We start from the raw sequence: 18,865 nt of genomic DNA on the forward strand, positions 1-18,865 counted from the left end.
TGTGAGGGTGGATGCACCTTTTTTTCACCCTCAAAGTTCAAAGGTTGAGCCCCCGTCTCGTTGTGATGATGTCATCACCAAAAGTAACATGTTAATCATCCATCAGCAGGTACAGTCCCATGTACACTAGACCAGTGTTTGCCAATCTTTATTGAACCAAGGTACATTTTTTGCACTGGAAAAAATGTCACAGCACAACACCAGATAAAAATGCAAAAAAAAAAAAAAGTACACGGAATAAATATATCCCTACTGCCATCTAGTGGAAGAGCATTTCATTGTTCTGTCTCTCACTATATGTAACATTATTTAGAGTAAAGAAATAATTTTTAGACTAAGTAAAATTGGATAATTTCCTGTGTCACACTGGGAATTGCATATCAGTTTTACAGTTTTGTTTTGTGTGGACACTAACTACCATACAAACGCAACTGATATGAACTTAAAAAAAAACCGCATAGCATAATTAGAGTTCCATTAATGAATTGTGAAACCCATTTTTTTGTCCTTGCCAAACAAATATTTCATAAAATGATCTCATCATTAAAAGATACCATGGTAGGTTGTCAAAGTTGAGTCGGAAACGCTGACGGAAGCCCGTTTAAAACATAGGTGGACTATAGGTGGTGTTACTATTTTTTCCATCCGGACAAAAAGGCAGACGGACGGCGGAAAGGTACCCCGGCTGGAGGTGGTAGGTAATAAACGGACCGCAATTTTTTACTAAAATGCCCATGAGCAATATTACGGTTGCAGGAGCAACTCTGTCCACTCATGCATGTAGACGGGTTATTCTGAATGTTTCAAAAATCGGAATTTTGATCCTAACCAGAATATTGACTGTATGTAAACGTAGTCAGTACAGCAGAGGAGCAGTGACATTTTCAAGTGGTTCACTAATATGTGTTTGACATGAAGTTTCAATTGCAGTGTGGTGTGGAATGTCTCATAGTAACTTTCACACTGCAGCTCAATTCCGATTTTTTTGCCCATATGCGGCACGTATCTGACTTTTTCATGCAGTGTGAACAACAATTCAGATTTTTCTGAATCCGACCTGGGCCTTTTTCATATGTGGATATAAATTGGATGTGTATTCCAATGCGTCTGCAGTATGAACATTCATTGTGTACACATCCACCTTATACAGTATGTCATCCAAAGTCCAATATGAAGTAGTCGCCAGACAGTTGCAGGGCACACGCAGAGTAGAACAACCACACACACTGTGATTGAGCGTGAGCCGATCGCACGCTGCCTGCACACCAGTCAGTCATCAGTTTACCACTACACCATCAGCGTCTTCTAGTAATGTTCATCACTTTCATGCATTTCCTGCCAATAATAATCCACCAGATAGAGATTTTTTTTTCACTGTATACATTTCTCATTTTATGACACTTTGGCTCAATCCCAATACCACCCATTACGTCTCTTCTTGTCCCTTCCCCCTAGATATACGTGTTCACGAGAACCGAGACGTGTCCCAATTCTCTGTAATCCTTAGGGGTAGGGTCATAGACAAGGGGTGTACGGCCCTGCAGCACGAAGACACACCGCGACCTCCTTAGATTTTACATACGACCCCTCGGCAACAAATAAAAAATGTCTGCGGAAACGAGGACGTCAACGAACGAGAAGATGCGGGAAACACATAAATGTAAGAAATATCGATTACGTTGTAATAGTAGTGACACGCATGGTTTTAGCAACGCACGCGAAATTGTACGACAGCATGGTGGAAATGAATGAACAAATGTCGTGTTTGCTTACGACACAACCGGCATGCGGCTCGAAGTGAGCGGGTCTAGTATGTTCTAGGGCAACGCTGTGGGGCAATGCTTTAATATGGTCACCATGGTAACGCTTAAACATGCAAGAGAAACCACAGAACAAACATAAATTTCAGGAATGATAGGAGCAACACAAAAACTGGAGTATTTTGTAGATCTAACGATAAACGTGAAGCCACATTTTTATGTAACTGTATTCGCAGCGTCCTCCTGAAATGCTCCAAGATAACAAGGCACCACTACAGAACAAATATCAAGATCCGCTCACTGCATACTGTAGAGAGCGGCCTTCATGCGTGGTTATCGCCTGTTGTGAGTGAATCCATATTTCAAGTAGAGGTGTCAAATTAGTGCATTAATTGCGATCAATTAATTACAAACAGAGTTAAAGCGTTATTTTTCTTTAATCACATTCATCTAATTTTTAATCTCTAATTTTACTGTTTCTGTATGATGATGATGATGAGATCGGTTTTGATGCATGGGGCTTGTGCTTGAGTTTTTGACACTGATTGGCTGTCATTGTGTTTGGCAAAACCTGATAGGCTCCTATTGTAGGTGGGAGTGCAAGTTCGGGAGCGGAGAGAAGACGTGAAGATGGAGGAGCATTTGAGAGTAGTTGGCCCGATGGATAGTAAATTTAAAAAATGCCCTGAGGGCACTATTGATAAAGGCGGAGTGATATGCCTTCTTTGTAAGAAGGACTTTGCTTACTAAAGAAGCAGTTCAAGCCTACCACATAAATGCAAAAGTAACCAGCCGCGACTAAAGCCACAGCTAATGATTTGATGAAGATATTAATGTAGCGAGCCATTGCAAAGATCTTCGCCAAACTAAATTCGAGAGCAGCGCGCGCATGAGGAAGTCTGCAGGCTGACGAATGTTCTTGCCAAATGAATAGCGATGAACTGCAGGCCGATCTACATAGTTGAAGACAAGGGATTAATTGAGTTGTTGCAAACAGCGACCATTGACCCATCATACAAACCATTGTGTAAAACTGCAGTAATGACTAAAATCAACAAGATGTATGACGGTGAAAAGAAAAGCAAACTTGACGTTTTGGTGGGGAATTCGGACAAATGTATTGCTATAACCGCACATCACTGGATCTCAACTCGCAACCACGGTTATTTGGGATTGACTGGACACTTTACTGATGGTGAGTGGAATTTCAACTCATTTTGCACTGATTGTCGTGAAATCAGAAACCAGGGACTTGGCTGATAAATGCTAAAAACAGTTTGTCAAGGTGGCAAATGACTGGGTAATTGAAAAAAAAGCTATACCCCATGAATACAGATACATGCATACCGACAATGGGGGGCTTTCAGGCTTTTCTCGGCAATTTTTATGTGAGATTAAAATATATAGATTAATTAGATCAATTAAGTACAGATCATACTTAATTAATATCTCCTTTTTTAAATCTCTTGACAGCCCTAATTTCAAGTAGGTTTGTTAAATGCACCCTTCTTTTTCTTCTTGGGCAAGGCTAATTGGGTGATTAAGATGTGATTAGAAAATTCTCTTAAGCACTAATGTTTGTAAATGAGTAATTTCATCTGAATTTGAGGAGGGGAACCAAATAAGTGAAGTAATTGAAGCATCTTTTCAAAAGATGATTCGACTGGCCACTTATCATTCCACGAAACTCCCAGGATCAGCCCTGTGCTTCTGAATGCAAAGAGGGATATAAAGGCGCAAGAAGGAAGCAGGGAGGAGACAAGCCTGGACACAACAAGGCACACAGATGGCTACACCTTCAATACAGCATGCTAACCCATGGTTAATAAGGGCCAAAGGTCAAGGGTTGATTGGGTCCTCTGTCCAGCGCAATGACATCGCAATTCACATGACAAAAAAGCGCTTGGTTGTCTTACTTCCAAAGTGTGAAGGCTTGACCCCAAAAGGACATAATCCTCACTTGACCAGAGATGCTCAACACTCAACATTCAATATACTACTTTTTCAAATATATATATATATATATATATATATATATATTTCAGAGATTAACTTACATTAAAATAAAATGGCATTAAAATAAAATATTTTATTGACACATTTTATTTAATATGATTAATAAAAATATATAAAATAAAAGAAAACATTTATAAAATGTATTAAAAATATAACATATTAGCTAATTTTATTAAAAATACATAATTATAATTTAAATTTGTGTTTTTGTTTACACAAATTTATTACATTTAAATAAATTACATACACATTTCTGCAAACATTTGCTAGAATAATTTATGCACTTAAACCTACTCAAACATGTCATCAAAGATGGATTTTTGTTTGTTTGTATATATACATATATATATATATATATATATATATATATATATATATATATATATATATATATATATATATATATATATATATATATATATATATATGTAGGTATTCAAACAGGAGGATGCCATCTACAGGGCGTAATTAAAAAATTCCATCACTGTTTATCACTGTTTCTTATTTGGCATGTTTTAAGGTTTCAATTACTAAATATAAAATATTTAAAATATTTTTCTTCCACCACTCTTGGTTTTATTTGTTTTTTAAAAAGTTCCCTTTTTTTTCTATCACCCTGTATATACAGTACATGTATATAAAACACTTAAGTTTTCCCACCCCTGATTTATACTGTTTGAATACTAACAGTGTTGCTTTTGTCAGTAAGGAGTATTGGGTCTTAAGCATGTACATTTATTTATTTCTTTATTTATTCAATTGAATGTTGGGCAAGTCCCCTCTCAGTTCATTTTTAAAACCCGTATGAAGACACATTTCTATTCTCTGGCTTTTGATCGGACCTGAGACTGACAGTTTTCGTCTGTTTTCCGGTGTCTATTGTATATAGTGTTTTGTGTTAATTTATTACTTTCACTTGTTGTATTATGGCTATTTTGTTGTTGTATGTAAAGTGCTTTGTTACAGCTGTAGCGGTTGTGAAATGGGCTATAAAACAAATGGTATTGTATTGTATTGTATTGTATATATGAATTTACTGAAGAGCCCTGGATTGTTTTAGAGGTCAATTGAGTTATCGTCAACGCCAAGTGACCTGTCAGCATCCATCAGTGTTTGTCATCGGCGGACCTGCGGCAGCAGGTCCCGAGAGGTGTCCTGTGTTGTCGAATGAAAAGCAAACGTTAACCTCCTGGTCAGAACCCGCTCAGTGGGCAGTTAGTGCACCACACAACCGCTCTTCAGAAGGGACCGGGAAGAAAAGAAGGGAGGACATCTTATCTGGTGAGACAAACAATGTCCAAAGCAACACAAAGCACTGAGGAGTAGAAGTAGGAGGTTCCCACAGAGTTTAGGGCGTCCAGCGGGGAGTGAGGTGACAAGGCCACAAAGAGGTCATACGAGCCTCAGTGCCCGAGGCAAGAATACTACTTGTCCTAATAGATTTTGAGAGAAAGTTAGTTGAGGTTTCAGTGTATTCCCAAGACTTTGTCTGCCAAGGAAGCATAATTGCTAACATCAAAGGTAATATTGCACTTTTTTATGTGAAATGTAATGATGAATGAAAGTGCATTCTGGAAAAAGAAAAACAATCTGAAAGCAATGTTAAACTTTATAATGGCACAAGTAGCAAAAGCACTCACACTCTGCACATAAGTAGAAGTACAGAAGTGTAAAAAAAAAAAAAATCCATACTAAAAGTAAAATTACTGATTCAACGTAATAATGTAAAAGTAAATTAGTACGGATCCTGAAATGTACTATAATATAAAGTTAAAAAAAATAATAATAATATATATATATATATATATATGTATATATATATATGTATATATACTGTATATGGTGTTAATTATTATATACAATAACACCTGTTGTGAAAAATAAAACTGCACAAAAAATAATCTCCATATTTTATTAACACGTTTTTAGTACAAATTGCTTGTATTAAAAAAAGGGGGCGGGGGGGGGGGGTCACATAACCTATTGAATGTTGCTGTTTGTGTGTGTTCCCAAAGATGTGCTTACATTGTGAAATGACTGACAAAAAAAAAAGCTCAATAAGCTAATAATGAAAAAAAAAACATTTGTATGTGTTCTTTCAGATTACACAGACAACATTTGATCACCGGAAGCTCAAGTTATTTTTAGGACAGAAAAAGACAACACATTGCCACAAATCATTCTTGTCACCCACAACACAATGGTGCCTTGAGATACAAGTTTAATTTGGTCCGTGACCGTGCTCCAGACTCAAAACATCTTTCACCATTGAAATGAATGGAAATGCCATTAATCTGTTCCAGCCTTCCATAAAAAATACCAATGTATTTTTAATAAAAGAAATAGCACCCTATAATACAAAGTACCATACTTTATAAAAACCTACAGTAACGGCATAATCAAATAAAATGCCAAGAAATTAAACACCCACCTGGGGGCAGGGTAATACAAACAGATGGACACGTAGACAATCTCGGCTCCTCAGTCAGCCACACTAACATTAGTCATTCTTCACGGAGGCTAAAGAACGTATATGAAATTGTCTGGTGCTCCACCATTTGTGTTCAAATCTCTATTGCTTGAAGGGCTATAACACCACCACACTGATGCAATTCATTAGCATATCTATGGCGTTTTGGCATTAAACTAAACAGACATATCTAAAGCAAATTCATGTGGTTGTTTTAAATATACAAGATACAATCTTTGATCTATGGTTAGTTTGATAGTAAAGTTTACCTGGAAGTTGCATTAATCAGCTTGAAATGTATTCTCAAATGTAATAAACAACAACGCAAACACCCGCAACCACTGTTTTGCTTAAACGAGCTCAGTCAGCTGTGAAATGACAGCCAACAGCAGATGCTATGATGTGGACAGGTGACAATTAGATCCTCTCGAGGGTGTCATGCCGCCTCCATGATACCATGACCCAAACTTCTCAAGAACACAAACGGGCCATTTTGTGCACTCTAAATGCGAGCCTTGCTTACAAACGAGGGTCAACATTTACCGCTCAATGCATGCGGGTCCCGGGTACGGGGGCTGCTGTATTGGTGTTACTGACCAAATTAACAACAGCTGACCTGATGTGGGTGTTAAGTGGATGCAGAGATGTCATCAGAATGGCATTCTGGTACACCGCCCTTTGCCTTGAAGATAACAAGAGGCTATAAGCTCCTTATCGTCACATTACAATTATCAAGGATGAATCAGGACCAATGATGCTCCCCCGCCCCTCCCAGGACCCGCTCTAACGCAGTCGTCCTTTTATTGTTTCCAGCTTCCCAGATGGATTTATTATTCATGCAAGTCCTTCGGTCCTTCGCATTTTCGTGGTCGTTCTCCAATTAGGAGTGATTTCTCAAGAGGCCTTTGTCACAGAAGAGAAAGATGTGCTCAATTGGCTCAATGACACTCAACAAGTGCCCTAGCATGGAGAAATCACAAGCCTCATTATGTTAGTGGTAGATGCTTTAACGGTCTTTGCAATAAACTTATTTTAAAGTGAATTCAGAGATTTGTTCCTAAATACATTATACATGCTTGAAGATATAGATAATATGCAAAGACTAAGAACTATGGTTGGGGCACGCGGGCGCTATGGATGCCCCATCCCAGGTGGATGCCTAGATGCTATTGAAGGATTTGTCCCATATTAGAATCAGGCTTGTAATTACTGACTCTAGATGGCTAGCTTCATATTAGCCAATAGCCATATGTTGATCAGACAGTGATTGCATTACACATTTATGGTCATCACACACAAATGTCAGTTAAATGGTAAAACATTGTGTCATGTCATGGCTGCTGGTTGGAAGCTGTGCTGTGAGCTCTCCCAATCTGTCAAATATCATGGACAGAATTTGACATCGCAGCTCCTTGGAAAGTTGTTTATCTTTGGAAAAAAGTAAAGCTTCAATCTGCAGGATTATTTCTGCTATTTTTGAAGATTTGAGCCCTTTTCAGGACATGTGCTTGACAACCAGTAAAATTGAATTACCTAGAGTCTCAGTGGGACAGTTTTTTTTTCTTCTTCTTTTTCTCTGTGTTTTCTAGAGAGATTTTTTTTTCTTTTTTGTTTTTTTTTGTGATCGGCAGACAGCATGGCAACGAAGAAGTTGGCAGAGGACATGGAAGAAGTTAAGAAGTCAGGATCAACAAAAGGGGTGTGGGTGTTTTGTTTGTGATGTCTGAGTTTAAATGCAGGATTATTGATGGTATGACAACTGTTTTTGACAATTTAATGGAATGTGTAACAATTTAATGGAATGTGTAACTATTGAAATTATGGCTAAAAGAGCAAAAAATATGATAATTAGTTGTGTTTATAGAACACCTGGGTCCTCCATTGATCAATTTAATATGAAGATTTCTGAATTATATGAAAAACACAATGACAAGGTGATTTTTGTTTGTGGTGATTTCAATATTGATTGGTTGAAATCTAATAATCATACGAAGACTGCAGAATTTATTAATACTATGTTTAGTTTGAGTTTTTTTTCCATTAATTTTAAAACCTAGCAGAATAACTAAGGAGAGTCTGCCTGCACCTCGATCAAATAAACCAAAATCTTGTTAGACCACCTGCGCTGCAAAATAAACCTTCTTTTGGCCAGTCTAAAATATTATCTACTTTTTGAAACAAAATTTGCAGATGCGCTGGGGGATGAGGCAGAAACGCCCGGTGAGGCGTAGTGCATAGATACCTATGTGTATACCCCAAACAATGAATTTTCCCTTTCAATAGTCCACTGCCATGGACGCTTTAGAGTGCCTCGTTGTTCACTGTGAGTGCATACATGTCATGGAGAGAAAAGCGGAAAAAGGAGCAGTGGCCCAAAAAAAAAAAATGCCTGAGTGTGGATTTCATGCTGGCTTGGCCGCTTCAGAGTGCCTCATTGTCATAGTGTGGAAAAGCCCTGTGACAACCAAGTGGTATATATTCCAGTGGCCTGAAGCTTTCTATTTTTGTGGTTCAAACATGGCAGGAGTGTGTAGGCATAAGAAAAACGCTAGCTGAAGTAATTTCCAGGTGATTGGTATTTGATTGACAGCTGACATTTGCGCGGGGTGTTGTTTCAGTGTATTCAGCAGACATGCCCACAGTGTTTGAGAGCAGAGAAAACAACTAAATTTTTATGATTTTGAAACCTAATTTGATGCACTTAGTGTATCATTCAAATTTGGAAGGGTTGTTGATATGTGTCTGTGGTGTTTCAAATTCATCAGACATTCATTTTCATTTTACAGGAGCTATTGCGCCAACAAAATGTTTCCAGGTCTAATCAGTAAAGTTATGGACAAGATCCAGTTCCGATCGTGAAAGCTCTTGAGATGCCTCACACATGGGTTTTCAGCGTTTCAAACAGCACGGCTGACATTGAAGTATCCATTTTTATGGGATGTCTCTCCACTTCTTCATAAGCTTTGGTGGGAATATGGCCAAGAAGTGCACGGAACCAGACAAAACAAGAGCTTCCTGCCATCCGAAATTCCCTTTGAAGACGGGATGACTTGTGATGAATCACCAGTGTTACTCACTTTTAATGCCCCGACCATTATGCCCTCTGCGTGGGTCCCAAGTGATAAATTTGTGTCTCCCAATGCTCTGGTGTCAGGGTGATCCTTGATTCATGCATGTGGAAGTGTCACTTCCACTGGAATGTTGTGAGTGTTTTCCAAAACAACTTGCTAAATCACAAAGGGACAAAGGGCATTCACCATTGATATCGAGAGCCCGATTCATTCATTCGCCTCAGGCGCGACTCACTACGTCGACCCCCATCGAGCGCCATAACAACCCTTCAGACAATACTGCGCCAATTCATCCGCAGTGGCAAAGGCAGAGGAGTTTCCGGTGTATGTGACTCTTGTCACTTTGTTGGTGAGCCATCAATCACTGCGGATGGCAAAAGGGGCCAGACCAGCCCAGCTACAAGTGTTTACACCTCTTCTCTTTGCAATGTTTGGGGAAAACGGTGCGCCCATGGGGGGCAGCGAGAGAGGGTAAGACACAATAAGACAAAAGATAGGAGGAGGGGGGGGGGGGTCCAACCCCGCAACATTCCCAAGAGTTACCATCATCTGTTGATGCGACCCCATGCAACGCCACTGCGGGTTCTCCAATGATGGAGGCAACCTGTCGCGACCTCACAGCCTCTCTTATCTGAAGAGCACAGCCTGGCGTGAAGGCGCCTACAAAATCTTTCAAAGCAGGACCTCAGGGAGCTGCCGACAATATCACTTCTTGGTGAAAGTGACAGCATGCTCACCCCCACTTCTTTCCAGCTATCAAACCTCTTCCTGGACAAACAAGAGGAAGGCCCATTATGAAGATGGAGAGGGTCACAGAAGGAGGAGCCACTCAGCCTCTGAGGGGCCCACCTTTGTTTTTGTACTTTGGGGGTCTTCTCAAAGGATGTTGGCGTGGGGGGCTTGTTTTGTCACTTAGTTCACTTTATCAGATTTGAGGCAATATGCTGGTGGAGATGCTACTTCTTGAGATGGTGGATAGGTCTAAGCAGAGTAGCCTGCTCTGTAAATGTTACAGAGGCGGGAGTAAGTTATCTCGTTAGCCTAATAGCATCATTTTGTTGTTCGTTTTTGAACATTTGCGGAAAACAGGAAATTATTGAATCATCTTTGGAGCTCCCTCAATCTTACATGTTTGATGAGGTGCCCTGTGCACTCCGCATCACTGGTGGGCTACCAGGTGTACGCAAAGTTCACGGAAAAAAAATTACAAAACAAATGGTGAATTCTTTGCAAATGCAGATTTTCAAATGTAAACGGGCAAGACTTAAGTCGAGTCTGATGAAAACGAAATTCTAAAGTTGGCAGCTGGTCTGACTCTAAGATTGATCATTAAAATGAACACCAGAAAGCCAGCTGTGTTTTGAATTCATTGGAAAAGACTCGCACAGTAATCCTCCCTCTGCATGTTATTACTGCGTCATTATTAATGGTAAATGATTTTTCTTTTGTATGTGTAACTATGCGGCAATACTTGTTTACCATTCTTAATGACCATGATGATTAAAAACAATTAACGATTACTGAAACATTGCCTACACAGTAAGTCAGTTTGATGAGTTTGATTCTGCAACTCACTTTCAATTTACACTACACAATAAATTTTGTAGTGTACATTTTACTCTCAAAAGACGATATTTGGTCTGAGTAAACAGAGTAAAATATTCAGCGTAAAATTTACTTTTTACTGTGTTTACTATGACCAAATATTGTCTTTTTTAGAGTAAAATGCACTTTTACTTACTGTGTACCCTTTATGGGAAAGAGTCTTTTGAATTTTGTAAAGCTGCGACCCGCAGTGGTCAGATAGCAAAGGTTGGCAATGATCAAGTGTGGCTGAGGTTTTACTGATTTGAATTTGTTATGAATCTAAAAGACTTTCTTCACATCAAAGTTACTAACCTCAGTAAACTTCCACAGGGCAAATGACGAGCAGAGTAAACAACATGGAAACCTTTTATTCATTATCAAAAATACAGTGCTTTTCAACAATCATGTTCGCCTCATTAGGCTAAGAAATTGTGCCATAACAGATCAGCCAGTCCCAACACCTGCGCACATTAGTGTGCCCACTTCACATAATTGGTCCAAACTCACTACACATAATGTATATTTATTTCTCTATCAATTCGAGTGACGTATAGTGAAAACTGAAGTGCTGTTCCACTAGATGGCAGAATGGACAATTAACCTGTATATCCACCTGTTGCCATTCATACAACAGAATAATAGCTTTGTGCTCAGCTAAACTCAGATTTAACACAAAGTAAATTTGCTGTAAATTGAAACAATTATTTTAGTATGTATCCAGTTTATGTGACATTTTTGTTTGGTGGTGTGCCTTGTTGGGGAAACACTGAAATACAGCATATGACATTAAGTCAGTAAACTTTCCTTCAGGAAATAAAAAAAACATGTAAACATTATTCTCTCCAGTACCTTTACAAGAAGTATAAAAAAATCAAGTCAAATCATGTGATAGTCCAGTTTTCCCTTCCTACCCTACCAGGGTCTCCACACAGAGTCTGAGGTGAGCGGAGGTGCACCGGGAGACATGTAATGGCTGCTCTGTGCACCCAAAGGTGTGAGAGCCGCACTGGGAACAAGAAAGGCAAAATGTCCATCAGGAGTTGGGACCACCTTGTAGCTGCTGTGGAGATTCATTGTGTCTGCGTGGGGTCGAATCTGTGAGACGCTTTTACAAGGAACCTGAGGGGCGTTGATACCACTTTGTCCGTGGTGAGGAGTGTAGAAGTTGACAGCGTTCATTTGGGAGACGCGGGCCGCCAGGTGGCTGAGCAGGCGGGTCCTCGCCTCGGAGTTGACCTCGTCACACGTGGACAGGTAACGGGTGACCTCGCCGACACACTCGCTGAAACCGGCCCGGTATTTACCCAGAACGGCCGGGTCTGTGGTCACGGCAGCTGTGGAGGAAAACACGTAGATTAGATAGCTTACGGTAAGTGTCATCATGCTTGAGTTAACAAACACCATATTGCTCAAGTGTATTACACCTTTTATTGCTAACATATACTTTTGCGCACTCGCTGCAACACAACACCGTCTGACAGTCATGTTCAATTGCTAAATTGCAATTGCAGAAATTACAGAAATTTATTTTTAACAGAACAGGCTTACTCAAATGCATATAACCTACTTGTTATTATCCAAAAAACAATCAGAATTTCAATTAAGGCGACATAATGCTGCATGGCTCCCACAGAGAGAGGAAAGGGTTGAGTTTTACAACACTTCTCGATAGTTCAGGTGTTCAAGACAGTTAATGGATGTGTTCTCATATTTTCAACACTTGAAAGGGACGGTGGGGCCATGTTTTCACTAACAAGTTCATTTTATATATTTTTTGATCAGGAAAATGAAAAGAGTTGTCATTTTCTATTTTATCAATACATTTGGGAGAAATTAGGAAATGGAAGTGAGCCCATGAATAACCCCCCTTGTTAATGAGGAGAATCGCCACGCCCTCTAGCGTTCTAGCCCTGTTCCGCCGGAGTCACGGGAGTAACTGATTTCAAACTCTCCATTGGAGAGTTTATTAGTTTCATAGTTTTAACTTTTATTGCTTGTAACGTCCAAAAACGGTGATGAAGTGGCACCAAAATTTATGTGGACATCCCTACTAATGCCCACTTCAACATATCAAAAGGATTAACCTCTCCGTGGCTGATTTATATGAGAATGAGGAAATGTGGAAGTGAGCAGAGCTACATAGTTTTATGCTGGGACCAGCGCACACTGCTTCTTTGCTTAAAAAAAAACAATAAAACACTGCTTCTTTGCTGATCACGGTTAGGATGTGCGAGGCATTAAACACCAGTCAGGATATTTACAGAGACTGAAGTGGAAATGAGACGTGCACATTTATTTGGATGAGGAATGGCCACAGTTTTTCGACTGACAACACGCTGTCCAATTTGGAACGTAAACAGCCGAAAAGGTACGTTCCAGTGCGGCCACACTCGGTTGTGGAGTCAGCCTCGCTGGAACTTTTTGTTCGCTGAACATTGACGCTTGTTCGATGAGGGCTTAATTAACTCACTCTCTGGCGGCTGCAAGTGGTGTCTTAAGTACTGCTTGGGAGGCAAGCCCGCGACATGAAGATCGACGCAGACTGGACACAGGGTAAGGAGCTAATGTTGTTGTGCTAACACCTTTTGTTTTAACGACCTGAAGCTAGTTGTTGCTATTAGCCGTCCTATTATCCTACCTTTACCCGGGGAGGGGAGAGGGGGGCATAAATCTCCAATCTGCCTGCTGCTCTCTGCAAGTTGACACGAGTTTAACGTCGCTAAATGTCCGAAATATAACCAGTCGGGGTTTGTGTGCGCATTCATGTTAAGCTCCCCCAAGTATCCCTTTAAATTGGTTAATAGTGAGTAAAAATAATAGATGATGTGGAGACAGACCAACAGTATATAGAACTGAATTATTTCACTACCAGTTTCATATACACATCTGAAATAACATAATTGCTCCACATTTTAGGGGTAAACCTCATCGTTGCACCTGCTAACTAGTCGTCACAATTGCCATGGTTTTGCCATGCCCTATAATTCTGACCTTTTAACTATAGATTTTTTTTAATACTGTCATTTTCAAATATACACCAATGCAAGTCTGATTTAAAAAAAAAAACAATGGCAACAACAAGTTAGATGCAGCTAACTCGTGATTGGGGAGAGTGGGTAATTTGTGCCAAGGGGCAAATACTGCAACTCCTGTTATTTAGAAAACCATAGACCACATATTTTTGAAGAGGCATCCATTTTACTCATCCTGCAAAGAAGGGATACACATGGCTTGATAGGTAAGCACATTTTTTTTTACCTCCAAAGTTACATTTTTATGATGTTTTTTGATTGCTGTGTTTGAAGAATTATAGACAACTTTGAAAACATTTCACACATGTTTTGAGTGGTTTAGATGTAGCTTACATGACGAGTCTATACAGTTAGCATTATGCTAGCTCAAAACATCCGTGAAATGCATTTCTTTCAAAATGGTGGTCTTGGGGTAATTTGTGCCAATGGCATAACTTTCCCCAATTTATGATTATTTACTATACATAATATTACTTTATTGTCTTTTATTGTTGTTGTACAGAGTATTTTTACATTATTGTTATTGTACATTATTCTTACATTTGATCTCTAAAACTATGCACCATTCTTAATTTTAGACCAAAATCCATCATGCCAAGCAGATACAAAAGGAAGACGGACAGGGTTTCAAATCCTCTTGAGGAGTTGGAAAGAGCAGTGAAAGAGATGCAACAGTGGAAGACTGTACGTCAGGTTAGAAAGGAGATGAAGATCTGCAGTATGACCATAAAAAGATATAGGGGTAAGAAAAAAAAATAGGCTTTTTGGTACAGCTAGAAGGAAGCACAAGTTCACATTCCCCTGCATCACTGACAAGTGGAATGTCCAGTAGTAGGTTGAATCTGTGAAGATATTCAGTTGCAGATTTGGAATATTCATTTTGTTCTGACCATGTGTTCATGGCGCTAGGCCTTGTTGAAGCAAATTGGCCTTTGATGATGTTAAAACACTAAATTAACTTTTGCATTGAATTTCTCTTGTCTTTATATAGTATTACATATAGCATGGTCATCTCACAAACATTATATTGTGAGATTAAAATGATCTTTTTTACTTCAGTTATCAATGACACAATTTACCCCAGTGATTCCTGACTAATGGCACAATTTACCCTGCACTAGTGGTAACTTGTGATCCAAAACCACTTGTTTTTCTAAAGCTATATTTCTCAAACAATTAAGATCCCAAGTGATTGCTTCCAGGGATACACAACATCCTAAACTATATGTACATATTTTAGTTGGAGGCATTCCTGTGATCTTGTTGCGGAAAAGGCACTTTAAGTAAAAATTGGGACTACTTACCCCACTCTCTCCTAAGTGGCATTGTATACAAATTTTTTTAGGACAGCAACACAAAAATGTATAGGAAATGAGAAGTCTTTTTCAAATGTTTCTATAGGGAACACCGGTCAGATCAACAATTTAAGTATTGTACACTGGATGGATAAATAGATCATATTTTACTAAAATAAATCCTTTACCTGTCATCTGAAATCGCTGCAGGTTCCTGAGGTGCTTCACGGTCATCTCAAGGATATCTGCCTTCTCCAGTTTGGAGTGCCTGGAGGTCTAAACGCATTTTTAGAGAAATCATTTTCTAAATGCAACGTGCACACGACAGATATTGCGAAATAACTGTGTCTTCTTACGTCTTTCTTGAGTGCGTCCAAGATGAGCGTCTTTAGGTGGCCCAGACTCTCGTTGATTCGCGCCCGTCTCCGCTTTTCCATAATAGGTTTGGAAGACTTGAAAGTGACGCACAATACATATTAATATTAAAAAAGAAAAAACATCAGTCACCGAAAGGCAGAGAATAGTAGTACCCTGTATATACAAAGTAGCTGACCTTTCTGCCCGTCTGTCTCCGTGTATTTTCCACAGTGGAGTTCTCACTCGGCGCGTCTGAAGTTGTTCGCTCCAAAGTACCGGCCGGCATCTTCACATGTGCTCCTTCCACTCCAGGAGAAAAAAAAAAAACAACTGTGAAAATCGGGTCCCGCCTTCCCCTGGCAAAGCTCCGAGCAGTTTGACGATGACAAACGTCCGTCGCTGGCCAAAGTGACACTACGTCAACAGAGCCTCCGGGTCTATTTATAGAAGCGGAGCGGCCGCACGCGAGTGGCTCGTGCTATAGCTCACTCAAGAGGACCAATGAGAGCTTTTCATATACAAAACTCAATTTAGTTACACTTTGCTATACTCTGTTAGGGTAATTTTCATATAATTCGATTGATGATAATGAAATAAATTATGCGCCTCTGATTTATCTGTAAATGTCTCACATTCGGAAACAGCCATGCTTGAGGAGAATTTATTCAAAAAGTTATTGCTGATAGGCCATAGCAGTAAAGACAATTAAGAAAAATACACTGCATACATTCAAATGGAATCCGACCACAACATTTCTTCAACATTTCTTAACAATGACAATGACTTTTTAATGACAACACCACAACGGCTTTGTTGAGAGCCTACTGACAGAGCAAATTGTGGTGGCCCACTGAAATACACTTCTTGCTTAACGGTAAAGACATACAAATGTGACTTTCACAGTTTATATGCATTACTTTACAAACTCTGCAGATGCAAGTGCATAACTGACCCTAAGTACTCAGTAAACCCATTGCACTCTTGCCTTTATACATTTACACAGTTATAGCCAAATGGTAAAAATATGCAATTGTTCTGACACTCTAACAAATTCACACAAACTTCAGAAATGACCATTTACTTCCGTTAGCGCTTCTATCTACCATCTTACCCTCCACCGCCACCACTACCTGTACAATGTCATCAGTTTTTATCTTTGGTCTGTCCTCACACTTGCCTGCTTGCATTTCTCAGCCAACAAACAAATGTAAACGTTGGTGGCATGCAAGTGTGTGAGGGTGTGTATATGTGTGTGTGAAAGACATTTCTCTTCAGCAGACACCATGTCTGGAGTGTGTCAGAGGATGAAGTCTTGACCACAGCTTGAGATACCCACTGACCCATGTTAATTTATGCTCTGAGTGTAGAATAAAAAACAGGCATAACCGTCATTCACCATGTTTCTATGTTGTACCAAAGCCGGGTCTAGACAGGCATGTATGAGGGGGAAGCCACAAATCTTGCGTTGATATTGTGCTCCCGCACCTTTTACCATGTCTAACTGACAACACTGGCTCATTTGCATACTGAAGGTTGATTGGAAGTTGGGTCTCAGCTCACTGCAGACAGCTATCCCTCACAGCTAGCCGGCAGCAGGCCGATACTCTGAGCAGAGTGAAAATGGGAGATGGACAACATTTATTTAAGGGGCCAGGCTCCCTCTTGCCCCTGACTAGACCCGGCCATGTGTTGTACAGGCTCTAACTTAAAAGAATATGGGATATTCTGTTCAAAATCTATCTCTAATGAGATTTCTTCTGATAACATTCTTCTGATTCCATGATTATGTACTGTACCGTGATTAAAGTGATGAGTTCAGTGAAAATTAGGTCATTGATTCTAGCCCTCTCTAGATTTTGTGGCAGTTCCATTCAAATCACTACACATTGATGGAGTCATTCTGTCTTTAGTTGTGCCTTCCATCCTCTGTTGATAGACTTCCAACACTCTGTGAAGCCCTCTGAGGTGAAATGACCCCAAAAGCCAGGCCAGTGTTTACATTCGCAGTGAGATCAAGACACCGTCAAGCACCGCCACCTTGTCCTCCTTCCTTTTCAAGTCACATTAGATCAAGTCATACCTGGGCTTCAATCTCTTCAAACCATGTTCAAATGTTGAGTGTGAAAGTGATCCCCTCATTCACTGCTGGAGTTATATTACAGAGGACAGAGAAAGCACATTAAAAAAAAAAATCTTTTTATAATTTAAATCCTTAAAACACATTTAAACCCTATAAAAACAAGTTTTGTCAACGCATTTGAACACAGACAAAATGGCAAACATTAAATGTACAGACAATATGTAATAGTGATAATAAATAAATGACTAATACAATCATGTATTAGTTTAAGTCTTAATACATCTCCCACATGCTGTAATTACAATGAGACGTATTGAAACACAGTTTTAAACATATTTTAAATGTATTTCAACACAAAAACAAGGAACCTGCCCTATAGAGAGACTGCATTTGGTGAACCGCGATGTTGCGGAACTCAGTCAAGGCCAAATGCAGCTTTAAAAGTTACACTTACATGCAGTTTTTACAGTATTTTTCAAAATTATACACGACATATAAGTATATTCAGGAAGTCCCTAAAGTACGAACACAGCGAGTTCCAAGTGGTTGTTCGTAAGCTGAATTGTTGATAAACCAGAACACAATAACATTCATTCTATAATTGCCATCAGAGCTCATTAGAAATTAAGTGTGTGTGCGTGTGTGTGGGTGTACACACACACATTTGTGTATATATACTGTATAATGCAAGACAAGCATTATTTAAAAAAAAAAATCGAGTGGTAGGAATTACCATCGTTTTTTTCTGTTACAAAGACATTGATACCGTCATTTCTACAAACATATATCTTGGACATAAATCACGTTCGACTGGTTCCACTGGTTCAAAGTCCACAATCGCGTCATCTCTGTCACCGCCGTTACTAATTTCAGAGCTCCGGTGATCGACGGCATCCACCATTACGACTTGAAAAAATTCCAGGACATCCTCGGCAGTCTTGCAATACCATCACGTGTATATTCTGATACATTAAATTGGCTGACCGAGAATTAGATGGAAAAATAAACAATAAACGTACACCCTCTCCTGGCTCTAAAGGTAGAAAGACGCAACAGTGCTCCTGGCTCTAGAGGTAGAAATACGGTTATGCGCTACTGGCCTTGATTAGTATATACAATTCATCTAAGTTGTAAATGTAGGTGTGTGCTTTTGAAAGTGTTTGGGCCAAAAGAGAAAGCCTCGAAGGCCCTGGCTGC

General features: G+C 39.5%; 1 protein-coding gene across 1 annotated transcript; it reads right to left on the bottom strand.

Annotated features, from left to right (window-relative positions):
- Positions 1–11,286: 11,286 nt before the first annotated feature.
- Positions 11,287–15,977, bottom strand: LOC147140752 (transcription factor HES-1-like). Its single transcript, XM_086043448.1, has 4 exons — positions 15,785–15,977; positions 15,588–15,683; positions 15,420–15,507; positions 11,287–12,238 (listed from the first exon to the last, which is right to left on the bottom strand). The coding sequence occupies exons 1-4, from the start codon at positions 15,872–15,874 to the stop codon at positions 11,817–11,819; spliced, it is 696 nt and encodes a 231-aa protein (XP_085899574.1). The 5' UTR covers positions 15,875–15,977; the 3' UTR covers positions 11,287–11,816.
- Between the last annotated feature and the right edge of the window lie 2,888 nt (positions 15,978–18,865).

This window comes from Filicampus tigris, chromosome 10 (assembly GCF_054856515.1).
Source record: "Filicampus tigris isolate MCC_2025a chromosome 10, RoL_Ftig_1.0, whole genome shotgun sequence".
Taxonomy (NCBI): Eukaryota; Metazoa; Chordata; class Actinopteri; order Syngnathiformes; family Syngnathidae; genus Filicampus; species Filicampus tigris.